The following is a 27,694-nucleotide window of genomic DNA, read 5'->3' as shown; positions in this document are numbered from 1 at the left end:
TCACTTCAATAAGAGAACCAGGGATAGCCGAGTGCTGTACTTCAGCTATCTCTGGTACACCCACTTAAGTAAATGAGAGCGCTGACAACCACCAGTCCAGTCCAGATTCATCCTGGATTTGTTCAGGTTGAATGTGGAGCGAAGAATGGTCCTGCTCACTTTTCTGCATGGGACAACCCCTTTATTGAGAGAGTAGGCTGTAGCCGTTTTTTGGACCGGATTCTGAAGCGGCCTAACAGTTTATTTTTTTCTAAACTTTCAAAAGTGACATCCATAGGTAGGTTGTTTATTACCTTAAGACTGAAGCCCCTCGTTGCGGAAACACAGTTTTATTTTGTTTGCAGTAATGTTTTTTGAGCCAAGTATGGCTACAAAAGGAATGGGAAATATAAAGGAAGCTCTTATACTTCTACCTTCTGTTTCTGCAACATGGGGCCTTAGCCTTAAAGGGGTATTCCCATGTACATGATCATATCTATATTTGTAGATAATTAAAAGTTAAACATTTTTGCAAATATAAGTAATTAAAAATTCTGCAGAGTTTTATAGATTTTCTCTAACTTTCTTAGTGGTGACAGTCTGTTATCTTGATCGGTTGCCAATGGATACGACCACCAATGCAGAAACTTTCTATGGTCTGGGACTTGTCAGGAACCCAGCCATGATTTTCTTATTGTACCTGGGTTATCAGGCAGGAACATTACATGTATCAGACGATATCCCGGCCACAATAAAGAAATCATGGCTGATTTTCTGACCTTAGAAAGTTTCTGCATTGGTGGTCGTATCCATGGCAACTGATCAAGACACCAGACTGTTACTACTAAGAAAGTTAGAGAAAATCTTTAAAACTCTGCAGAATTTTTAATTACTTACATTTGCAAAAATGTTTAACTTTTAATCATCTACAAATTAAAAAATAATTATGTAGATGGGAATACCCCTTTAAGGACTTTGAGAAAGAGATGAAAACATACTCTTTTGTATACATCCAAATCACTTGTCATTTCTTTTACAAGGCCCTTTACATGGTACAGTGCTGCCAGAGTCTCTTCTGGGGTTTCCTCAAGCTGTAGTAAGATGGACACACTGGGCTGCAGTCATCCCCATTTCATATGACGATTAGTGTTTTGCGCAACCAATCAAGTTGAGTAATTAACTGTTTGATATCTGAATAACCGCCTGCATTCATATTTCTAATCCCGAACAATCCCTTTAAGGGTAAGGCACCACGCAAAAAAATGCTGTGTAAAAAACTGCAGGCGGTAACATATTGTGGTTTTTCCCACAGTGATTTTTATAAAAACTTCAGAGAGGTTTTCCATGGCAGTAAAACGTGGTGTTTATACCACCTGGGGCTCCCAGCCTCAGGGGGCACACAGGAGGTATTAATTAAGGGGCATTCTTAATTTAAGATACATATGGGGGTATCATTTGCTTACAGGGGATTTTTATATCATGTACCGTATTTTATAATGGGGTAGCAGCAGGATGGGGGCTTTGTATAGGCAAGGAAAATGTGGGTTAGGTGTCTGGAAAAGTGAGGAGCCAAAAAAGTCTGTTCTGCAATCTTTACAGAGACAAGTCATAGCTGGAAGAAGTGGTCATAGTGGTCCAGATTGAGGAGACGAGAAATGTGAAAGATTATAGTCAGAGTCGTCACAACATTTTCCTGCACTGTATTTAGTTAAACGTTATGCAGAGCCTTGGGTACACCCAGTATTTTACTATACGATGATAATATCAGTATACCCAGGTAAGGGGCCCACTTGGATATGTTCCTCCCCCTTCCTCCCCGTATTGAACCTCTAGAGATGTCTCTGCCGAAAGGTATTCTATAAATTCAAGGTGGGGGGGAGGGGATATTACTAGGTTACATTTTTTTTTTCTTGTCTTCTGATAGTTTTGCTATAGTTTACCTTGCTATTGAATGTACATTAACGACTCCATGGCACAAAAATATCAATTAGTGAATTTATTTCTTTGGTACATCCATCTCTATAATACCCTTATGTCATCTATTATAGTACTTACACAAGTCTGTCACTCAACAATTCTTGACTGCTGAGAAGCAAATATGCTAAGATAAGCAGCTATCAGGAGCGGTGGAAGCATTATTGCATATCAGAGGTAATGCTCATGATTCTGGGAAGATAGATGATACCTCTACTGTAAACTGCAATACAGCCACCATTCACTACTCCTCAGCTTTGCTAGGAATACATTTTGTCAAGAAATGGTTGAGTATTATTTTTATCAATGTGAAAGAGGACTTATACTAACTGGAATATGTTTTATTTTTAGGAGCAAATACTTTTTTCGTCACATTTATTATCAAGACGCTTCCTATGACATAATGGTACATTCTATCCTGATTTATATAGAACAGGCATGTCAAACATCTGCGACCCGCACAAAAGTCTCTGCCTTCTCCGCTCCGCCCCCTCCTCCCCACTCGCCGGGTGACGTGGCCACGTAATCAGGCCCTAATCAAACAGCACTGGGGGCGTCCCCAATGCTTCAAGAGAACTCTCAAGCGCCGCCTCCATCTTCTTCAGGAACGGGAGCTTGTCTTCTTCCGGGAATTCGCTTCAAACTTCTAGGCCTCGGGCAAAGCCGACTGCGCATGCCTGCGGCCACAAGAAAAATGGCCGCTTACACAGTATTGTAAGCGGCCATTTTCTTGTGGCCGGCAGGCATGCGCAGTCGGCTTTGCCCTAGGCCTAGAAGTTTGAAGCCAACCCCCGGAAGATGCGTCAAGACCCTGTTCCTGAAGAAGATGGAGGCGGAGCTGTAGAGTTCTCTTGCAGCATTGAGGACGCCCCCAGTGCTGTTTGAGCGCTGGAACCTGCCCCCAGTGATGCAGGAGAACTCATTTGCATACCGGCGGAAAATGGGATTTTAACCGAACGTCGGGGCGGAGAAGACATCTAAAGGTAGGAACCGAATAGCCTTTCTTAAGGCTATTCCGACGTATTTGGGAGAAAAAGTTTTTAATGGTAGAATCCCTTTAATGGTTGGCACTAGGGATAGGCGATTTATTACCTAAATCAAAATCGTGATTAATCAATTACCTCAATTACAATTAATGGCAATTATTTAGGTCACCCCCCTTTAAAACCACACCTTTATATTATACAGTATGAAGTCAGTGAAGTGTCGGGGACCTGGTGGTTTAGTTTGGACTAAACATAGCCAAACTGGAACTATTATACTAAAACATAAAAATATTGTTACTAAGATCCCTTGGAATTCGTCGTGACACCCTGTTGTCTTCGGCGCTTCTGATTGACGTTAGGGGACCGCTTAGGTCTGTGATTGGGCCTCAGTGGTCCCTAACAACAGGCAGAAGCCCCAAAGGCAGCAGGGAGGTGCAATGGAGCCCAGGAGAGGGGTGTACCACTTTTTTTTTAATGTTTGATCAGCACCCCTGGGCTTTGGTATACTATATTCTGGGGTCTGAAGAGATCCCACACTCTAATAATAACAGTTTTGGTCCGGACATGTTTGGTCCGAACAAAACTGCAAATACTGTAATAACCAAACCGAAATAACCATTGTGAACAAAATCAGATTGGTTATCCTGGTTGATGTTTGGTTTTGGTTTGGTTCCGCCAAAACTCAGAAAAAAGATATTAGTGTCTATGTAGAGACACTAGACACTCTTTCTGTAAAATCATTGAAATCTGTCAATAGGGTGTTATTTCTGTAGAAATCTTTTTTACCTTTGGAAATTTTAATTGAGAAATATTACATTTATTGTTTAGAGAAGAACATGCACAATGTTCAGTTTAAATGTATGGAATGGATGGATACAGAAATCGTCACAAGGTGTAACTGGTGAAACTATGAATGCGCCTGTTTCCTTTCTTTAAATTATTGTCAACTTATTTTATTGAATATTAATGATATTATGGAACAATAAGTGTCAATTTTTTTTTATTTTTTTTTTACACTTGTAACCTTTGTGCGGTAATTATAAATGGAGACGTGGCTATCAGTGAGGTAGACAGTTGCCCTTATAAGATGAGCTGCCCATGAGAGGATAGAAAGCCAATTGATTCATGTGTGTGATTTATTGTGGACTTTAAAACATGAGCATCAAACACTCATGGTGTATATTAACTTTGACACTGTGCTAAATCTGCTTGTCATGGGACACCGCAGGGAGCATTTTTCAAACTTAAAGGCATCTGCTTTTTTAAAGCTCTGTTCCCGGCTCCTCTATTTCATGGTATTATTAGAGAAGCTAAATGTCAAGTTTTTTGTACTTACCAGTACAGATTATGCTGAAGGGGAAACAGCCAATCATGAATATTTCGAGTAGTTCAAGCTGTGCAGTCTCGACTATGTTTGCACATTACATTCTGAGAATGTTTATTCAATATCACTAATTGTGGAGAAACTCATTTTGTTGATTAATAATTTGGTAGACTAAACAAAAGTCGCATCATTAAAGTGTGAACTTTGGAGAACTTTTTACTCTATTTACTTTATTAGTGCTGCTGTGGGACTTACACAGGGACACATATTGGGTATATCTCATTACACTATCTAAATTAGATAAATCTGGTTCATTTCTTAACATGCTTTACTACTTGGAAACCATCAACAAGAAATATAAATTAAAATGTCCAAGGTGAGTAAAAAAAAAGTTGGTGATACTCACTTACCCCTGGTTCACACGAGCGTATGTATTCTATCTCCATGAGGACTCTCCCCGGACGGAATACAAAAGCAGATGTGAACAGGGCATTACCTCAATCTTTCTGAGGAGGAGCCTCTGCTGCCGACACTGCAGTAGCTTACTGGAAGTAGTAGGACTTCTGCGTCCTGGCGCAGACGGCTCAAGACAGTGACATCATTGCAAAGACATCTGTGTCAGGATGCAGACATCTTAGGGCAGCTCGTAGGCCATAGACCTGAAGTGGCTTGTGGCTTACCTGCTACTTACTAGCAGAGACGTAAGCTAGAAGTTTACTTCAATACTACGTATTTCAACTGAATCGGTGTCATGCATATGCCGATACAGTTGATGTAGGAGGTTAACCTGTGTTACGGCTGCCCCAGGTGGACCCCCCATAGTCAGTGACCCCTAGCTAGCTACACCTCTGGGTATGGGGTTTGAAGGTGGATGTTGGTTAGTTCCACCACGCTCTTCATGTGCTGTTGTGAACATGTATGGTCATGCGCTTTATTAAATACATGCTTTTGTTGTGAGACAGAAACAGGGCATATGCCAGTTCGGCCTCCTGTTTTGCACAAGTGTGACATGTACTCTCCCAGTATAGACTCCTTATACATGTGGCCACGCCAGTGCCTCACCTGTAATGAGATGAGTTGAGGCAACAGCCTCATGTGGCGCTTCGGAGGGAGGCGGCAGCCGTGGCGATTTTTTTTAAAAACTTTTTTGCCTATACTGACGCAGGAGAGCGGACGCTCTTAAAACAACCCGAACTGCCTCTCCTGCATTGGTTTAGACCTCTGCGTCTCAGCGTAGGCAGCGTCATCACGCTGAGACACAGACTTCTTACTGCCAGATGAAGAGGAGGCGGCAGCAGTGAGATCGGTAAGTAAAATTGTTTTATATTAGGCCGCTACCCGCTGAAGTATCCCCAGCAGGTAGTGGCCTATTTACCAACCTCCCTGGCCTGCTCAGGGAGCAGATCCAGGCCGCGATCCCACTACTGCTATTATTATTCTTTTCAGACCCCTGAGTATAATAATTGGAGCCCCATGGGAGGTGAGGGAACATAATAAACAGTGTTACTCACCTCTCTGGGATCCGATGTTAATCCTAGAAGACTTCAGGCCTATATGGTAATGTCTCAGATGTCACATGGTCTGGGATATTACCATATAGGCCCAAACCCTGTGCTAGTAGTAATGGCCTGTTACTACTAGCACAGGCTTTGGGCCTGTATGGCAACAGGCTGTTACAACTACCACAGGCTTTGGGCCTGTATGGTACTGCTAGCACAGGCTTTGAGCCTATATGGTAATATCCTAGACCACGTGACGTCTGGGACATTACCATATAGGCCCGAAGCTCTTCACAGATGAAAGCAGGTTCACACTGAGCACGTGACAGATGTGACAGAGTCTGGAGACACCGTGGAGAACAATCTGCTGCCTGCAACATCCTTCATCATCACTGGTTTGGCAGTGGGTTTGGAATTTTTCTGGAAGGCCACACAGCCCTCCATGTGCTTGCCAGAGGTAGCCTGACTGCCATTCGGTACCGAGATAAGATCCTCAGACCCCTTGTGAGACCATATGTTGGTGCGGTTGGCCCTGAGTTCCTCATAATGCAGGACAATGCCAGACCAATGTGGATGGAGTGTGTCAGCAGTTCCTGCAAGATGAAGACATTGAAGCTATTGACTGGCCCGCCCGTTCTCCAGACCTGAATCCTATTGAGCACATCTGGGACATCATGTTTCGCTCCATCCACCAACATCCACCTCCATCTCTGCAATGTTGTGTTTGAAATAAATCTACACTGATTTTTGTACACTGAATTGGAGTGCTGCCTATTTTTGTACTTTAGTTTATGTGGGATCGTATACCAGAGGAATTGTACCCACTCTTGTCTATTTACATGATGCTGCTCTTCACAAGGGACTGTTTACCAATACACGATTTTTTTTTTCTATTGGAATCTTTTTAATTTCAATCAATATAGTATTTAAAAATATTTCTTTCTCCATACTTTATACAAAAAACCCCAAAAACCCAGCAAGCAAAAAACAAGTATTAAAGACATTATCCGGTTTCAAACACTGATCCGAAACCAGGAAAGTCCGCAAATCACTGGTACTCATACATTGTGGCTCTAGACTAAGATAGGAAAGCGCTGCAGTACTGATGCTCACCGCTACCGATGAGACGAGTGAGCAGTGCAGTACACAGTATGTAAACAATACTGAGAGATACACTGGGTACTGGCCATCTGCGGGCCCCAGGTATTAAATCACCATAGATCTAATATTGATGGCCTATCCTATGTAACCACTAAATTATAATTTGATATTGATATAAAATGGTGGTAAACATATATTTACAAACTAGGAATAACATATATATATATATATATATATATATATATATATATATATATATATAATTAATGTATAGTGAGAAGGTGACAGGCAGAGTGCTGGAATCACGGTATATCTCTCCCAATTTTTGACATATTTGTGGTCCAGGGCGGGTCTTGAGTAGGCTGCAGCCCCGGCTCGTTAATGGGCCATAAAAGGCTGCAGGGCCTGCACTTCAGGTTACATCCTGGGAGCGAGAGGAGGCGCCTGGGTCTGTTACCCATTACTGAGAGAATCGAGAGACTTAACTGCGTTATCTGTTTTTTGGTGTGGATGGTAGTAAGCCACACGTATAGTTAGTTTAGTCTTGTTTAGTTAGTTCTCAGACAAGCAGGTTTTTGTTTGACGTTTTTGTGTACCTGAAGTGAAGGTTCATTTATTTTTGCTATTTTTGGCGGCACCACTACTATTACCCTAGTTTACCAACAGCTTGGCACCCTTTTCCAATTGACTATAGGGGGTTTTAATTATTCCTTGCAGTGTGATATTTGGTCTTCACTTATTTTTCATAGGAACCCTTGGTCACATTCAATCCTCTTCACCATTGAGGGTATAATAGCACCTAATCTGCTCCAGCAGTATGGTTGTCAGTATTAGTCATAGGTGTTCATCTTCCTATTTTTAGATAGGGGTTATATATGGCCCTGCGGCCTGAATTTTTAACTATCACTTAATAAAAGTTAAGTTTGCTTTATCTCTCTTTATGGGGGCACCCCTTATGTTACTAGTACATTTAGTTGGGAATTTAAAAACGCAACTTACCACCTTCTCCAGATCCAGATGCTGCATCTAAGGAACAAAAGAGAAATAAAAATAAACATTAATTAAGAGGAATTTCTTGGCTGTTTGTTATTTCTGGATTGATGTGTAAATCTATGTTTTATTATCACGTTACTCCAGCTGTTAGGCATTCTGTCTTCTCACAGTTATAAAATACATCTGGTGTTATATGGGCAGAATCAAGACTGGTACAATGCTAACTAGAAAGCAGCGCATGAAGAACACTCATGCATACTTATAAAGCAATGGCAAGACCTGAATATGTAAAACATAGCTTTATACTCCACCTGTACCCATACAAATAACTGTACAAGCTAAAGACATGATATCCTTTGTAAAGTTGTCACCCTTTACTCCAGTATCTTCAAAAGTCTGACTAGGAAAAGAATTATTGATGTAGTAATTTCAATTATGGTCTGGCAATTTAAAGGAGAATTCTACTCAAGTTTACACCCTGGTCTTTCTATATGTAATTAATAAAGTGGTGTAGGGTATAAGTGAATACCCCAAAACAGAGGCATACAAGCACTGGTCCAGATGCAAAGAGTTTAATACCCAGTGGTAAACATACAACGCATTTCAAGTCTTTTCCCTTAGCAAGTGTGTATTCTATATTTCTATATGTAATGTCCATGTCAGAAGCGAACATTGGATAGGGTTAGTGAGTGTGAATTTTTTTGTGGGTATGTATTATATATATATGTTCATGAAAGCAACTTATCATTAATAGAGATGAGCGAACACCGTTCGATTGAATACAGATTCGATCGAATATCAGGCCATTCGGGATATTCGATTACAATCGAATACAAGGCCGCAAACGCAGTAAAAATTCGTATCGCCTCCCATCTTCCCTGGCGCATTTTTTGCACCAGTAACAGCGCAGGGGAGGTTGGACAGGAACTACGACAACGGAGGCAGTGAAAAAAAATCGGAAAAAGTAATTGGCAGCCGGAAGCAGATAACCTCCAATTTAGACGAATGGTGGATTTACCATTCGACTAATTTGGGACTGTGAACTATGTGACTGTGAGACAGGGACAGATCTACAGGCAGGGTTAGCTAGGGATTACCTTTATTTAGGGGGGAATGGTAATCACACAACTCTTTGGGGCTCCATCTCGTCGGGATCCCTGTCAGCTTGCGATATGCTTGTTGATTGGCCAGTGTACAGCATTCGGCCAATCAACGCTGGTTCTGCCGGAGGAGGCTGAGTCTAAAATCGGACCAGAATGGAAACTGCTGTGGACCGATTTTAGACTCCGCCTCCTCAGGGAGAACCAGCGATGATTGGCCGAATGCAGTACACTGGCCAATCAACGCTGGTCAATGCATTCCTATGGGAAAAAGTCAGCTCCGGCATATCGCAAGCTTACAGGGATCCCGACATAATAAAGGTACTTGATGCCCCCAGACATGCTTCCCCTGCTGTCCCAGTTGCATTGCAGAGGTGTTGGCATCATTTCCTGGGGTGTCATAGTGGACTTGGTGACTCTCCTGAGTTGAATGGTGGGATCTCCTGTAGCGAAGCATTTTCTCCCATAGACTATAATGAGGTTCAATATTCGTTCGAATAATCGAATATTGAGCAGCTATTCGAAACAATAAAAAGATATACAATTTTCCAATATACCTTCTGTATCAATTCCTCACGGTTTTCTAGATCTCTGCTGCTGTCATTCATTCTGTTACTTCTAGAGGATAAAACTCTAACCATGGTCATGTGATTTACGTTCCTGGTCATGTGATGAGCACACAGGTGCACAGCTGATTACCAGGCAGATGTCTGATTATTGTGCTGTGACTGTAACGAGCGACACCTGTGTACTCATCACATGACCATGGACACTAAGGTGGCATTATATTGTATTATGGGACTAAGGGAACATTATACTGAAAGATGGAACATGCAGACTGGGTGGAGTTAAAGGGGGCACAAACTGAACAAAACAACATGGATTGTAGATTGCAGGCATGTTGGAGTCTGAGGGAGTAGCGTGCAATAGGCAACAAAGGAGAATTACTGAAAATTCAAGCTAAATCCTACCTTACTTGATAGTTATGAGCTCTAGAGATGAGCGAGTAGTGAAATATTCGATATTCACCAGCACCAGCAGTTTTCGTCCTTTGAGCCTTTAACCAGCAGAGATTTGTTGGCCCTTTGGGTGAGTTGAGCCTTGCAGCAGCTTAGTGTTAGCCAAATTAAAATTGTTAGCCCCTAAAATGGTGGTTCCAAAACCATCACTCTCATTGTGTGGGACTGATGCAGTGGATTGGAGTGAGGACCCAGACATTGACCTTGATTTTGATTGTGAAATTGATAACATTTTGGCATTAAGTCCTGGGGGTAACTTTTATTTAGAGGACCGCAAAGGTGGAGAATTGGCTGCAACCACAACCACTACTTCAGTTAATGGTCCTCTAATATTACATTACCTCTACAGGGTTCAGATCATATGTTAATAATCCAAACAACATGCTCCAGTACTGATCTACTAGATGTAGATCAGAAACCACTTTCCCTTCCGACACCAGATTTGACCAAGCTTCATCATCATCATCCTGCTGAGATGGAACCACTAAAGGAAACCTCGCCTTCCAAGGCATGTTCTGGAGCTGCGATTGAGCCAAATCTAAACACAGAGTTGTTTGGAACGGAACAAAATTCAAAGTGTCAAAAGACTTTAGAGACTGTTGAAAGTAATGGGATCCAGAATGAGGAGTTCATTACAAGGCTGACAGACCCAACGCCATATGATGCAGCACAAGCAACCAGCAGTCAGACTAAGATTGTCTCTTCTTCAAGTAAGACACAAGATTCTTTGTAACCAGAACAGGAATAGCCAGTGATTGCCATTGCAGCAGTGCCTAGGCCATCTTTCAGAGCAGTTCATTCAGAGATTGAATTGGAGAAAAATTAGGACATTTACGGTGATCGAGTCTTCATGCATATTAGTGGGCATGGACAACCTAACGTAGAAGATCCTCATGCTGAGCTGGACTCACTACTGAATAAGATCAACCAGAATAATCAGGGCTGGAAACAGCCATCAGATCTTACTGAAAAGAATCACCCTGGGTTTGGAAAGAAGCCATTTAAACGTTGCACCTTTAATTGAGTTGAGCATTGCACCAGCAGAATGTTAGGCCCTTGGGGTGAGTTGAGCCTTTAACCAGCAGAATGTTAAGCCCTTTGGGTGAGTTCCTCCCCGCTCCACAGCACAGCGTGATTGGCGCCGCGAGGCAGAAGGACGTCTCTGGCTAATGGTCAGAAACGCCCTTCTGACCATAGAGCACTACGGTACCGGCACCGTAAGCTCTTTACACCGGGCACAGATCGGGAAAGCCGACAGTGCGCTGAACTCAGCGCACTGTCAGCTTTCCAGCAGTATATAACACTGCATGTGCCCAAAAGTGGTGAAAGGTCCTCTTTAACCAGCAGAGTTTTAGTTTTTGGCTCTTGGGATGAATTGAGGATTGTAGGAGCCTAATATTATGTTCTATGGATGAATAGAGCCTTGTCGGAGCATAAAATTAGGCCCTTAAGGTGAGCCTTAATGAGGTGATTTTAAATTTTGTTTTTCAACTGTGATGGTGGAGGAGGAAGAGGAGGAGGAGAAGGAGGAAGAGAAGAGCTGGAGCACACACATCCAACTTCATGTTGGGGTGCTGGACACTGGTGGACATGCAAATGATGGTTCAATGCAGTGGCAGTTCATTTTGATCACCGTCAGCCGGTCAGCACTGTCAGCTGACAGACGACTGCGTTTATTAGTGATGATGCCACCGGCTGTGCTGAAGACCCTTTCCAATAGAACGCTGGCAGCAGAGCAGGACAGCACCTCCAAGTCGTAAAGCGCAAGTTCCAGCCACAAGTCCAACTTTGACACCCAATAAGTGCAGGGCGCAGAGGGATCGGAGAGGACAGGGCTGTGGTCGGCCAGGTATTCCCACAACATGCGCCTATATTTGTCCCTCCTGGTGACATTAGACCCCTCAATGGTGGTAGTTTGGTGAGGGGGTGCCATTAAGGAGTCCCACACCTTGGAGAGTGTGCCCCTGGTGGTTGTGCACCAGATGGCAGTTGTTGGAGGAACTGTCCTCTCTGCCACCGAGAGTTGATGAAAACATTTCCATCATATTTTGCGCAAGTTGCTTATGGCAATCATGAATGCGATTGGCCCTCCCCTCTACCGGAATGAAAGACAATATATTATTTTTATACCGGGGGTCGAGGATTGCAAAAATCCAGTATTGGTTGCTCTCCAGGATTTTGACAATGTGTTTGTCACTGGAAAAGCAGCCCAACATGAAGTCAGCCATGTGTGCCAGTGTTAGTTGGCATGACTTCACTGCCCCCACCAGAAGGGTCACTGTCCATTTCCTCCTCTTCTTCTTCCCCTTCACCCCATCCGTGTTGAAGTAATGGGACGCACTGAACTTCCCAGCTAGCCTTGTGTGTGACAATGATCTCATCTGCCACTTCATCTTCCTCCTCTTCCTCCGTCATTACAGGCTGACAGGAGTATGCACTGACTATCCTGCTGGGATGGGTCTGCTCTTATCCCCGACTCCTCAGCGTGCAATGCGTTATCCCTGATGGCGATTCTCGCATCACACACAGGAGCGGGACGGTTACGCTCACTAGTGCATCATCACAGCTGACCCTCTTGGTGGACTCCTCAAAGACACGTAGGATCTCGCATAAGTCTGCCATCCATGACCAAACATGGTGCAGAAACTTCTGGAGTTGACTTTGAGGAACCCTTGGGTTTTGGAGATGGTACTCCATCAAGGGTCTCTGCTGCTCACACCCTGCTCAACATGTGGTACGTCAAGTTCCAGCGTGTGTGGACGTCGCGCAACAGCCTATGTTCAGGCAGATGTAGGCATTGCTGGAGGCTTCGGAGGCTAGCAGAGGCTACTGACGACTTACGAAAGTGGGCGCACAAGCTCCACACTTTCACCAGTAGCTCATGAATGCTGGGGTACGTTTTTAAAAACCGTTGCACCACTAAGTTGAAAACGTGAGCCAGGCATGGAACATGTTGGAGGCTGGCAAGCGCCAGAGCCGCTAACAGGCTGGTGGAAAAGCTGCTGGAAGTGTTATCCACTAGCCACTGCAACACCTGTTCCTAGTGCTCAGGCCTGGTCAATATTCTACCCTGCTTAATGTAGCCATCAAGCCAGGGATTGTGGAGGAGCATGATGCTGGCTGCCCCTCGCCAGTAGCCATTGGATGCTTGACCTCAACCTTGCTCCCCAGCTGCATTTCCACGCCCCCGGCCTCATCCCCATCCACATCCCTTTGTGCTAGCCTTGCGCATTTTGAGATGTAATTTTTTTTTTGTGTGAGTAAGTGAGTTGACAAATTGATGGAGTGTATACAATTTTTTTTTTTTTGTATACACAGAGGGTAGATATATTGGGCCTATATACTGCCGTATATACTAGCATGACAGTATACAGGAGTGAGTGAGTTGACAAACTGATGGATTGCATACAATTTATTTATTTTTTTGTATAAACAGAGGGTAGATATATTGGGCCTATATACTGCCGTATATACTAGTATGACAGTATACAGGAATGAGTGAGCGAGTAAGTGAGTTGACAAACTGATGGATTGTATACAAATTTATGTTTTTTTGGGCTCTGATATATCACTGAAATCTACTGTCAGGTGGCTCTCTGGTACTATTCCCCTGTTTTCCCTCAGTTCTCTTGGTATTTCAGAGGAAGGGCCACAACAAAGCCCCCACCCCACAATTCACACTGAACGGCTCCACACTGGAGAAAACCAACAGCTACACCTACCTGGGGCTGGAGCTCAGCCAATCAGGAAGCTTCAAAGCAGCAATAGAAACCCTGAAAGCAAAAGCCTGCAGAACCTTCCACGCCATCAGAAGACAACTGTACCACCTCAAACCACTAGTGAGGGTCTGGCTGAAGATATTCGATGAAGTCATCGCTCTGATCCTCCTCTATGGCAGCAAGGTTTGGGGCCCAGCCACCTACCCAGACCAGTCAAAGTGGGATTCCAGCCCAACAGCGACCTTACACCTGGAGTTCTGTAAGTACCTGCTCCATGTCCACCGCAGCACCTCCAACGTGGGATGCTGGGCAGACTCCCCCTATGGCTCACCATGCAGAAGAGGGCGCTATCATTCTGGACTCACATACAGGGCAACAGCCCTGGCTCCTACCACCACCAAGCCTGGCAGAGCCACAGAGCCCCGAGAAAAACTGATACCACCCAAACAAGAATCAGCCATCTGCCAAGCCAAAACCCTCAACATGCCCTGAACAAGGCTCAAATAAAAGGAGTAATTGACAGAGACAAAGAGGAATCGAGGTACATCGAGGAATGGAGAAGCGCAATAAATAACTCCAAGAAACTCACTGTGTACCGGTCACTGGAAAGAGACTACACCATGGCCACCTACCTGGACAGATTACGCCACCCCAAGCACAGACAGACCCTGAGCCGGTACAGACTGAGCGCCCACAACCTGGAGATGGAGACGGGGCGACACAGGCAGACATACAAGCCAGACTGTGCCAGCACTGTGACCAGGGGGCCCTAGAAGACGAGACCCACTTCTTGCTACACTGCACCAAATACTCAGCTGTGAGGGCTGTCTACTACCAAAGTCTCTTTGCCCATATCCCAGACTTCATATCTGCAGACGAGAAGAGGAAACTCTACATCCTACTGGAAGAAGAAGAGTCCACTGTGGAAATCGCTGCCCAATACGTGTCCAGCTGTCACCAAACAAGAGGAAGATGAGACCCCACGGACTGTTATACCCAAAACCACCCACCCCACCCCCCCATATAGCATCCACCAACTAAGAGGAATATGAGACTCCACGGACTGTTATACCCCAAATCATTGGCATGGGCATTAGTTAGTACACTGGTTCATAAGCTGTTTATGCTGATTGTCTATGCCCTTATGTTTATTCTTTGAGTTACCACTGCACTCAATTACTATTCTTTTGCATATGTATGTTATGTACCATTCAAAAAATGTTATAAAACTTGTTGAATTTAAAAAAAAATTATGTTTTTTTTTTTGTATACAGAGGGTAGATATATTGGGCCTATATACTGCCGTGTATGCCGGATGACAGTATACAACTTTCTTATCATCCCTATGGGACAGGTATACAGAACATTGGTAGAGAATATGAGCCCTAAAAAGGGCTTTTGTGAAATTTTAAGAGCTTAGTGTATATACTAGTGGTGTATATACACTGGTGAATTAGTTTAGCTCTGAAAAGAGCTGTTGGTTTTAATTTTTCCTGCCTATCCAAACCAAAATCCTCTCTAGCCCTCAGCACAACGTCTCTCCCTGTCTAACTCCAAACCGCAAATGACACGCATATGACTGACACTATTCTTATAAATTGGAGGTCACCTGATTTCGCCAGCCAATGACTTTTTCCCATTTTTTTCGATGCCTACGTTTTCCTGCTTCCTGTCCCACCTTCCCTGCACAGTTATTGGTGCAAAAAAAGCACCAGGTAAGGTGGGAGGGGATTCGAATTTTCACTTCATTTACCGTGTGGTATTCGATTGGAATCAAATGTCTCGAATAGCCTGATAATTGATCGAATACCTACTCGATCGAATGGTATTCGCTCATCTCTAATGAGCTCATTACTAAATATCTGATTCAAAAAATATTAAAACTGCAACTGGGGATTGAAAATAAATTAATTTATGTTTTATATTTGCTTATGCACAGTAACGTATTAAAAAAAATTAATTTAGACTAAAGCCCCACGTAGTGAGCCGCGGCCAAAAAACACTGCGGAAAAGACCGTGGCGGAAATGCATTGTGTTATAATCCACAGCATTTTCACAGAAAGTCCTCCTGCCTCTATTACATGTATACAAAAAACACCAGCGTTTTCGTAGGTATCATTGACATGCTGCGATTAACAAAAACGCGAGCAGTAGATTCTACTGCAGATTTTTTCTGCAATGTGCGGTTTGGATTAGCCAGAATCCCATCCACTTTGCAGGTAATGTGAGATGTAGTATTTTTACAACGTGGGGCCCTGGCCTTACATATTTTTACTGTGTTATATTTCAGATGTAGCATTTTGACTGTCTGGATAAGACATGAGGGTACTGTTGTATCTACAGCAGTGGTTCTTAACCAGGGTTCAAATGAACCCTAGGCTCTATGCACGGTTCATTTTGTGTACCAGTAAAAAAACCCAAAAACCTATGTCTTGAATTTGGAAAAAAATCATATTTGATTTATCACTAAAGAAGGGTTCGGTACCTCAAACAAGGTTAAGAACCACTTATCTATAGGAAGTATAGTCTTTACAACAGGAGAAATCTTGGTTGTGCTCTACAGAAAATGGTCTACAGCTTCCAGTAGCCTTTTCTAATTTTGATGCGTAAGGATTTGCTAAATCTATAACAGTAATCTGATCTGTTTTTTTTCTTTAATCTTCTTTTTTCTCATGTATTTGGTGACATTTTTAGGTCTTTGGAACCAATACTAGTTTCCCATAGAGTTATAGTCTCAAGTTACAGTGTTCATTCTGGAAGCAGTTAATATTATACCTTGATTGTGAACTGTATTATATAACACATAATTAAACTTCACAACAACTAAGATGAAGATAATCAGTCTCCGAAGATCTCAAAAGAATGCATACGACTCTTCACAATGTATAAATGTGAATGTGCACATTATTCTGTCAAACAGTGTAAGAAAACAATGTAATATTGGCAACTAGCAGAGTCAAATACACTAATAAAAGGCTGTCTGTCTAGACATGAAAAAGAATGCAGGCAAATTGATCATTTATTAAAAAAAGAAGTGTTTCTCAAAATTTACACATACCTCTAAAAGTATGGACTATGGTGGTGTGCTGTGCATGGTTACAGAAGAACATCTAAGCACTTCTAAGAGGTATACACCTGCTCTAACAAATATAGAACAAAGGAGCAGGCAACTTTGGAGGCAAGCAGAAAGACTGAAATAATATAGATGGTTCTGAAGATCTACAGAAAATATCTTTAGGTGGGCAACTGCCATGTTCTTACACATGAAAGGCCAATATGGCTGTTATGTATGGAATGGCCAGGGAAAATTACCTGTCCTTTGTCCTGCTGCCCTAGATGCAGCTCCCCATTTCCTAGTGACAGTCTTCTGTTCCGTCAATGTAGCGTGTCTCGGAGCCTAATGACTGCACGTGACAGCTGAGGCCAGTGATGTCTTCTGATGAGATATATTTCAAAGTTTGTGTCTGTACTATTGATTTATGCAAGGTTGTTTTTTTTTTAAAGTTGTGATCATTTAAGTATGTTATAAATTGTGTTTATAGGGAGAGACATATCTGTAGGCTCAGGGAACATCCACCATACAACATAAGACAAGTATCATCCATGGGTCCTATTAATTAGAATATGACCCAGCTCATTTTCAAGAGAACCTTTCACCACCTCCACCACTCCCAGTTCTTTGTACCCTTTAATAGACACCACTACACTGATTTTGATACAGTTGCAATTCTTCCCCTAGCTCCCACACCTCCCAGCAATCAGTGCTGTTACTTTTGGTGCCTGATATGCCATTTGGGATCTGTATTATCATTTGGGCAATGTCAGGCAGCAGCAGACAAGGGTTGTGATTAAAAACTGGATAGTGTCAGAGCTCTGAATCATGCCTCTTATTCTGCTCCTACAATGCCCACCTGACAGTACAGAGGCTAAATGTGTAGATACCAAAACTAATAGCACTTATTGCTTGGGAACAGTGGGGCTAGAGAAAAAAAAAATACAATTGTTTCAGAATTAGTGGAAGAGAACCTATTAAAAAGAACCTTTCATGTCTTCCTGCACATGCACTTTTATATACTGCTCGAAAACCGACAGTGCGCTAAATGCAGCGCACTGTCAGCTTTCCCATTATGTGTCCCCAATCCGGAGATATTGGTTCTGTTAGTTTGGCTGTGAGGAACACCCCATCCCCCTGCCAGTACTCGTCCTTAACCCTGTACGGTCAGAGAGGGCGTTGATGATGTGCGTTCCTCACAGCCCAGCTAGACTGTCAGGAACGCCCTTCTGATGGTGGGCAGAGATCGGTGCTGAAACCGAGCTGCAGCACCGATACCTTCAGCCTGGGGGAAAGCTGGCAATTGGCTTTCTAGTGGTATATATGTGCAGGAGGACATGAAAAGTCCTCTTTAAATTATGCAAGGATCTGGACTTGACAGATGTTGTGAAAGGTCCTCTTTAATCTAAGATCATGGTGTGCATGTGACAGCGCTACAGCTTGAACAACAGCTTTTTGTTAGAAACAAAATTTTAAAAGTGAGCATAGATTGTTGTGTTGCCAGCATCCATTGTGCTTTCACCTAAGAGACTGATAACGAAAAAGAATGTAATAAAATATGCACATGACAATATTCTGTCTCTCATTATTATTCACAATAAGAAAAAAGACAACTAAAAGCAGTCCTGGTTAGAAAGCGGGTGGTTTTCCCTTGAAATGGAAGTGGATGGCATTTTTGGCCTGCCCTTGTAAGAGATTTTTCTTTTGTCTACCTTATTTCTGTGGAAGCTAATCTGTAAATAACTGAATCATGTGGAGAATAACAATGCTCAGAAATCAAAGGGCAAATGCAGACTGAGCAGTGTGCAGAATTGGGAAGGAGATTGCTATAAATCCGTTCAGTGGAGCACATGCGACCTTACAGAAGTTTCTCACTCTTTTATCTCAGCTATTGTTTAGTGAGTCACATAAGAGAAATCTCCTTCACCCGTAATACAATTTGCAGCTTAGGGTTCTTATTAATTTGCAGCTATGTTTTTTCAATATGTATACTTCTCCTTGTACTATATTACTATGCAATAACAAAGATTAACACTGCATATGTAATATTTTTATATACTTTATTTCTTCTTTTCATGAAAAGAAAGATTCACAAACTGTAACAACCCATAAAATATGTAAACTATTCAGAGATCTACCTTATGGCTAAAGATATATGTGTTGAGTCCTCTGCGGGATGTCTGCTGCAGTCATCCAGCAGCAGATCCACCTTTGCCAAAAAAATGCTAAAAGCAACTGGCCTTCACTGTGGTTCGCCTTTCAGTTGGAGAACATGTATCAATAATTGACATGAAGCTTGTTCAAAACTCACAGCACAATACACTTTGTGCTTCAGGTTTTTTTTTCCCTGCAGTCTGTAGATTAAATTTTTTAAAATCCCATTCACTACACTGCTAATTTACTTCGCAGGAACCCACACAAGTATGCAATGTATGTTTCTGGCCTAAATGTCTTTTCCCATGAAGACACCTTATCGCTTATCCACAGAATAAGGGATACACTGAAAATGGGTGAGTGCTCGATTACTGGGAACTCCAGTGATCATGAGGAGAGAAATCCCTTCTACCAATAACTGAATAGACTGATGATCTCTCCATAGATGGAGATATAGTATAGACATAAGGGAGCATTCACACGGCGTAACGTCCCGCGAGATTTGGCACGTGTACGCCGCGTGACCCTTTGCGTGCCGTACACGCTCCCATTCATTTCAATGGGAGCGGGGAGCATATGCGCCGCGCTAGTTTGCGGCCGTGAATAAATGCACGGCCGCAAACTAGCGCGGCGCATACGCTCCCCGCTCCCATTGAAATGAATGGGAGCATGTACGGCACGCAAAGGGTCACGCGGCGTACACGTGCCAAATCTCGCGGGACGTTACGCCGTGTGAATGCTCCCTAAGTTGCCTTCTTTAACGTTGACATTAGATGCACTTTATACTGGCAGAACTACATACCAATATCAGTAGGACCACCTAATGTGTATAAGAGTATCCTGACTCTACCCCCATGGCAGATGTCAGGGGGAAAAAAGGTCAGTCTGGTTTGGATTGCTTGATCCTTTTGCTCTTGCGGATATAAGGCTACTGCCAAAGACTTACACTGATGACGAAAAGGGTAACAATTTTTTGAACTTTTGATTTTCCTGCTCCATCTGTCACCATCCACTACAACTTCCAACGTGAGACTACCATTGTTGTATAGACAACCATCTCAGTTACTTAATACATAAATTTGACTTGCAACTATTTAGCATATGATTAGTTATGCAGATTCTTGTCAAGTAACTGCACTGTTACTGTTTTGCCCCTGGTGGTGGTATTTTTTTTTTCTTCTTGTATACTACAAATTGCAAATTCCCCAATAGATCGGTGTGTTATTTGTTTGATTCCCAAGTGAAAGATCACTGGTTCACATCAAGGATCAGCCATGAAGATTTTCCAAGAAAAGAAAACAAATATTGATAGTGGTTGCTCAGCCAAGAAAAATACCAAACTGCATCATGTGAGGGCCATGACAGTTATAAGAATACTGTAAGGATATGTATATGCTGTAATATCTGAGATGAGGCAGACCAATGCACTTCCTAATTGAAGTGCGCCTACCACGGCTCCTAACCTTCTATCCGGCGGCTAGGATAAGGGGAGAGGAGGCCCTGAAAGTCCTAGGGACTGGAGTCACGGGGTCACACCTAAACAGAAAGCACAGTGTAACTGCAATGCAAAACAAAAGACTAAACAGCATGGAACCAGGGAGGACCACAAGTCCCAGCAAGACACAGAAGAGAAGGCGAAGTCAGATGAGCAAGAGGTCAAGCCAGGAGATATAATAAAAGGTACCAAATCAAAAGACAAGGGATAGTCAAAAATACAAGCCGGGTCTAAAAACCAAGAAACATATGGAATACAAACAGACAGGGAATCAGACTGAGCAGGGGGACCAGGAAACACAAAGTGACTGGCTGGCAAGGATCCATGCCTGGGTGGGGATTAAATAGCAGCAGAGAACACACCTGATGGCTAATGACATGGAGACTGAAGGCAAGGAAAAGATTAACCCTTAATGACCTAAGCACACCCAATAGAACTCCTAACACGTCTCCCAGGGAGATGCCGCGCAGCAAGGAGACCGCGGCGACTCCGTATCCTGACAAATACAAAATGAAATTCATCCATCCACTCAAAAGCCAAGAGGTGGACGTCCAGGCAAAATATCAGTCAACAAGTCGGCTCATCACAAAGTCTATCAGTTCTGGCATGACAAGCACAGCAGTGGACGTGGCTTGTATGCTTCATAATAGTGAGATCATAGGTATCCATTCAGCACACAAGTCTTGTGTAAGACTGGTGGCCTGAAAAAAGGCGAAGAAGCCTCCATTTTAATATTGTCACATTTCAGGACTGTCCTACAAATTGTAATTGTGAATCAGATCAAAATGTAAAGAAACGTATTCATATAGTTACTCAACTAGATTATATTGCTAAAATTTATATAGGATTGCTAAATCTGCTGATTCTCTAAACAAATATATTCAAAGGTGGAAATACTCTTCGAGTACATAACTCACATGAGGCTGCTCTTTCTATTCATAAAGAGGCAGAAGCTGGGACAAACTATAGTATGTGAACACAGGGTGAAACTGAAATGATGTATGTCTGCTAATATATACATGCAATATGCTAATAATTAAAGGGACTTTTGCCAAAACTAATACAAGATATTATACCTAGAACATGATCTTTATATATGGCCCATACACTGCATTACTCAGAGATCAGAAACCAGAATTTGTATGTCATGTTCCCTCAGGGCATAGGCCAGGAATCAAACAGTTTTACCATTAGTCTTCCATCTAAGCAGAGCAGAATCCCCAGTGAAATGTCTGTGTGATTTACAAATGTACAAATGTACCATGCAGTTTAGGAGAGTCCCCTAAGCAGGTGCTATAAGAAACACTGTGACCCCTGTACATAGAAAAGTTGTGGTGCAATGGTGGTTGACTGGACAGCTGCTGCAGTCCCTCCTGCCCATCTTTCAACAGTGGGTTGGTGAAGTATAAATAGTAGTGGCATGTAGTCAAATTTCAGCATCCTGTTTGGTCGCCAAGTACAACGCCACTCTTTTTCTCTGTAGTTGTCTATGTAGGTTGGACTTGATGGACTTGTATTATTATGTAACCTTATCTACTGTGTTACTATGCAGGAGCTTTGTTGTGTTATACTATTTTCATAAGTGCAGATACACTTTTGTATTCTGAGTATATATCTAGAGGTTAGATTGCAATAAGGAGATCTAGGTAATAATCACTAGTATGTATTGTAAGTAGTTATTGCTGCCAGACTTCTTCTTGGTGACAAAATAAATGAGCAAACTATGATACGTGTAATATAATGTCTGCACATCAGTGAGCTTTAATAAGAATATTTTATATGATTATCAGATAATAAAAATAAGCTTTAACATGTTGCTTAGATCACACAACATGTGCGTGTGTAGAGAACATGGAAAGCATGGGTATTGCACGCTTTACTACTCTTTTTTTTCATTTGTAAATGCTTATAAAAACACCATGCATTGCAGGACTTTTTATTGTGTCTTATACAAGCATTTGCAATGTTTTTTATTTTCTTCTATTTTAACAACATTTATTTTCTAGTACTTTATAAGTGTTGTAGAGAATCCATATTATAAACTGATGTCAGGTCATTTATCATATGCTATCATTTTATAACAATGTCGATAGTCCTTCTCCTCTTAAATTTGCCAGACATCACGCCCATGGTTTCCATAAAGAATTTAAAATTTTGACATCTGGCCAAAGAATATTCCATTTTGCCTCAGTTAATTTTAAATGAGCTTTGACCAAGAGAAGAATGTTGCGTTTCTTCATTGAGTTAATATATGGCTTCTTCTTTGTATAATATAGCTTTAGAGTTCAACTCTGTATGTATACTTATTACAACCTCAAGCTTTAGAGTTCAACTCTATACATCAATTAATAGCTGCTGCCCCACTGATTCTAGCACAGTTGGAATTTTTTTCTCTAGATCCCACCATTCCTCAGAAATCAAAGCTTTTAGTTTTAAGGCTTAGACTTGTACTGTCAGAAGGCCGATGTCTGGCAGGAGCAGACAAGGGGTGCGATTCTGAGCTCTGACACCAGCTGCCTGTGATTGGGCTCTAAGTCACCCGCCAACCTTGTTTGACACAGCCCTTCTGACAGTACGAAGCTTAATTAGCATGTCGGGCATTGGAATTAAATGCATTTGCTACTTGGGAATGGCGAGAGCTAGAGAGAACATACCAACTGTGCTGGAATCAGTGGATCGGCTCCTATTCACAGCTTTTAAGAACTTAAATCGGATGGAGGTGGCAAAAGGTTCTCTTAGGGTAAGTTCACACAGAGATTTTTGGTCAGGATTTTGAGGCCGTATTCACCTCAAAATCCTGACCAAAAAGACGGCTCCCATTGAAATCAATGGGAGCCACTCAGGAATTTTTTCCGGGAGCAGTTTCTTCTGGCTCCCAGAAAAAAGAAGTGAGATGCTCATACTTCAGGCCGAGTCGCCTCGCGATTCGGCCTGAAGACACTCCCTCCTCCGGACTAGGCCCATTCAATGGTCCTAATCCAGAGCGGAATGCGCGGCAGGATGCTGGTGCAGTGCACCAGCTTTCAGTCACGACTACCCAGCTTTTGGTCTGGAACCTGAGGCGGCCTCCGCCTCAGGTTCCAGGCCAAAAATCTCTGTGTGAACTTACCCTTAAACTTGCATTTGGATTGCAAGGTGAACTGTGTTGATAGACAATGAATTCTGCAAGTATTCCTAAGCTCATGCAGTGATTTGCATCACCAATTCATGCCTGTTTTTAATACAGTGCCACCTGAGGCAGGTGTGGAAACGTGAGGTCTGTGTATATACAGGTGCTAAGAACCTCAAAGCAGTAGTAGTGAGCAGTGCTGCAGTAATAAGTATACATACAGAGTATCCTAACATATTGGTGTAATGTCTCCATAATGCATCCTTAAGAAAAGAAAAGGATGTGCCTCTGTTGTTCACCGTCAGCCTTGTCCTTTGTGCACAAAAATATCTCCAGGTTCTTTAAATCTTTCGGTCATTTATGAACTGTAGATGGTGGGATATTAAGTCTTTACAACTTTACATGGAGAAACATTTTTCGGAAACTGTTCCACAATTTTTAGATGCTATTTTTCACAGATTAGCGACCCTCTGACCATCTTTAATTTTGAGAGACTCTGTCACTATAACATGCTCTTTTTATGTACAATCATGTACAATCATGTGACATAGTTGAAGATTGACCCTTCAGCACTTACATTGCCAGCCTTTTGTTACCCACGTCCTAATTTTTTTGACATTTAGCCACAACATGTAGTTCGAGTCTAAGGGCTCGTTCACACGGAGTAAATGCGCCGCGCCTTGTGGCGCGTTTATGGCGCGTGTACGCCGCGTTTTTTTACGGTGCGCATTTACGCGGCGTTAACGCCGCGATTACACGGCGTTAACGCGCACCGTAAAAAAAACGCAGCGTACACGCGCCGTAAACGCGCCACAATGCGCGGCGCGTTTACTCCGTGTGAATGAGCCCTAAAGAGGAAGTGGCACTAAAACAGCACTGCTTCCTCTTTATTCTCAGAAATGGTTAGTACAGCAGAGGTTACACTTCCACCAATCATAACATAAAACACTCCTTTACGCTTATTATGACAAACCCCTAACCTTTTCATAGGCCCCCGGTAGTATACCATATTGCAGTTATACAGAGTTAAATGATCTTTTGTTGTCTCTTGTCGCAGAAGGTCCAGCATTCTATTCACAATCCAGTAAGTTTGAGATGAACATTACTTTAGGTCCTTCTCAGACAGAAACATGCTTCAGTACATAAAATGCCATAAGGAAAAATATAACATGTTGATATTATTAGCAATATCATAAGCAATGGTGAGTCTGTGGCTGCCATATCTTAGGGTCTTTTGGAACTTCTATTAATATAAACAATTAGCTTTGTAATGTGATATAAATGCAAAAGGCTGGTTGTGGTCAAACACATCTAGGGTATTTCTGCTTGACCAGTGAACAATGAAGCCAGAGGATGAACTGACTTTATAGTCTGTAGTACTGTGCAAATCAAACATGCGGTGCCAGTAAAAGTCTTTGATTAAGAGTCACATTTCAGTAGGACTTATTTATACCTCAGCTAAGCTTTAAAGACAAGTTTATGGCCATGATACACAGTTCTTACCGGAAAAGCAGGGTCCCTTTGATACTACAGTTAAATCTTTCTGTTGTTTGCAGGCGGATCTCCTCAGGAAGCATTCGTTTTGATAAGTGTCTCCATTTGATCCACACACTGGCACATAGTTAGTGTGGCACTGCAAAATAAAGAGGCATTTGTTAAACTGGTAAGAAAAGATAGTACAGTTACATCTATAATATGATACAGGGAACAATGATTCCTACATCTCCAGAGACGGTTTACAGGTAATACCTTCTGCAGATGGCTTAGCAGACAACATAGAAGAAAATGCTATTTTGCAGAGTGTAAGACGTATAATAGTTAGATAACTTTCAATTTCATTTTTTTCCCCATCAATTGTGAGGATTGTGTAACATCTGAAGAAATGCTTCACCTAAATGTATTTTTAGGAATATTAGGGGCAGGCATCATTTTAACCCCTTAAAAGATGAAATTCACCAGGCCAGTGTGTCAATTAATGATTGACTAATTTATTTCCCATTTTCATATTCATGGTTCTATTCCAAGAGGTGCAACTTATTAATTTTTATACATTAAAGTAACATGGACATAAATTGTAGTATCCAAGGTTTTCCAGTAGAACACTGCCCAGAGCATTATACTTCCACTGATGGCTTGTCCTGTACGGGTCCATTCACACAGAGTAAACGTGTGCTCATTTTGGCAGTATTTTGCAAAAAAAAAACACATGTAAAAATAAGACTCCCATTGACTTCAATTACATTATTTTACACGTGTAAAAAAAACACGCCAAAATAAATGTCAAAAAAACTTCAAAATGCATGTCAAAATACACGTAAAATGTCACTGAAGTCAATGGGAGTCTTATTTTTACACGTGCATTCTTTACACATGTATTTTGCAAAAATGAGCGTGCGTATACTCCGTGTGAATGCACCCTTAAGGTCCATTCACACAGAGGAATATGGCGCTTTAATTGGCGTTGAATTTTCAGCACTGAAAAAAAGCCCTCCATTGATTTCAATGGGTTCTGCTAGCTTTTTTTCCCCGCTAGCAGAATTTTCCACGCTGGAAAAAAAGCCTCTCATTGATCTCAATGGGTTCCGCTAGCTTTTTTTTCCAATAGCGGGAAAAAAGCTAATGGCACCCATTGAAGTCAATGGGAGGTTTTTTTTTCTCCAGTGTGGAAAATTCAGCGCCAAATAAAGCGCCATTTTCCTCCGTGTGAATGGACCCTTCTGGTGCTTTTCTGCCACTAGGCAAGTAATGCAAATACACCTTGCCATCCCGTTCTAATTAGTATGTGCCCATTATAGACGCTCTCAGTGGTGAAAACCAGTCGGTGTGGGCATGCTTATCACTCTAAATAGCCTCAAATTGTTGCATGTATTTTGACACCTTTTCAACTTTTCAGCAATTTGTCCTACATTGTTTCTTCTGTGGGATCATACCAAACAAGTTAGATTCAGATCCCATAGCACATCAACAATCCTGTCGCTGGTTCACTGGTTGCTTTTCCATGGACCACTTTTGGCGGGTACTTGTAGGGGCCAGGGTCCATGGCCCACTCCAACTGTCAAGTATTATTCTGAGCTAGGCTCACCCTTCACTCTGACTTACTCAGGGACAGAGCAGTCATCAGCATATTCAGCAAATACACATCATATAATGTGCACAATAGCACACACAAAGCACAAGTAAAAATATACATCCAATCCTAAGAAAGATATCCAAGTAAGGCAATCTTATTTACTAACAACTGCATATCTAGAACCCCACACAAGATCTGCCATTTTAGATATTCTCAGAACCAGTCATCTACCCATCATAACTTGTCCCTTGCCATAATTAATATTTCCCATTGGTTTGGCCATGTCTTTAGCATGCTAGTATTTAGAACTTAGAATTCTAACTCCAAAACTTCTGTGAAGCATCCCACCGTTTCATGTTGTAAGTATAACAACAAGTCTACAGTAGATATCAACAACTTATCACATGCTTACAATTTTAAAGAGGGCCTTACATCAGTTGGGGCACATGCGGTTTTATATACCGCTAGAAAGCCAACAGTGTGCTGAATTCAGTCGGCTTTCACGATCTGTGTCCCAGGTGAAGAGCTATCGGTGCCAGTACCGTAGCTCTTCACCGTCAGAAGGGCATTCCCGACAGTCAGTCAGGAACGCCCTTTCTCACAGCAGAGCCTATAGCGCTGTACTGTGAGAGCGGGAAAAAACTGACTGTCAGGAACGTCCTTCTGATGGTGAAGAGCTATGGTACTGGCACTGATAGCTCTTCACCTGGGGCACAGATCGTGAAAGCCAACAGTGCATTGAATTCAGCGCACTGTCGGCTTTCTAGCGGTATATAAAACCACATGTGCCCCAACTGATGAAAGGTCCTCTTTAATTCTTCCTGCTTACCCCCTACTTATCCCTTAACCTAATTCAACCAGACATGCAAGTACTCTAGCTCCAAATGTACCAAAGAAAATGTTGTTTTCAATGGAGGCAGCAATTGGAAAGTGTTCTGAAAAAAGAAGCATCCTGTCTGTTCAATTTTGCAGTGGTTTCCATGGCTAAAAAGGATTCTATCATTAGAATCCCTTTTTAAACTATGTACACATCGGAATAGTCTTAAGAAAGGTTAATCTTCTCTTACCAAAAGGGGTGTTCCCTTTTGCTCAAACAGCTGTCTGAAAACTCTCCAGCAAT

The 27,694-nt window shown here is 42.2% G+C and overlaps 1 protein-coding gene across 1 annotated transcript in view; it reads right to left on the bottom strand.

Moving 5' to 3' along the window:
- Positions 1 to 27,694, bottom strand: part of TMEFF1 (transmembrane protein with EGF like and two follistatin like domains 1) — a 192,972-nt gene that overhangs the window by 47,103 nt on the left and 118,175 nt on the right. Inside the window, exons 3-4 of the mRNA XM_075271026.1 lie at positions 25,008 to 25,137; positions 7,863 to 7,889 (exon numbers count right to left, since the gene is read on the bottom strand). Coding sequence (XP_075127127.1) covers positions 7,863 to 7,889; positions 25,008 to 25,137 — 157 coding nt within the window. The remainder of the gene's footprint in view (positions 1 to 7,862; positions 7,890 to 25,007; positions 25,138 to 27,694) is intronic.

The sequence above is a fragment of the Leptodactylus fuscus genome, chromosome 4 (genome assembly GCF_031893055.1).
Source record: "Leptodactylus fuscus isolate aLepFus1 chromosome 4, aLepFus1.hap2, whole genome shotgun sequence".
NCBI lineage: Eukaryota > Metazoa > Chordata > Amphibia > Anura > Leptodactylidae > Leptodactylus > Leptodactylus fuscus.
Note: the sequence above shows the minus strand (reverse complement) of the source record. Positions and strands in the feature narration are given on the sequence as shown.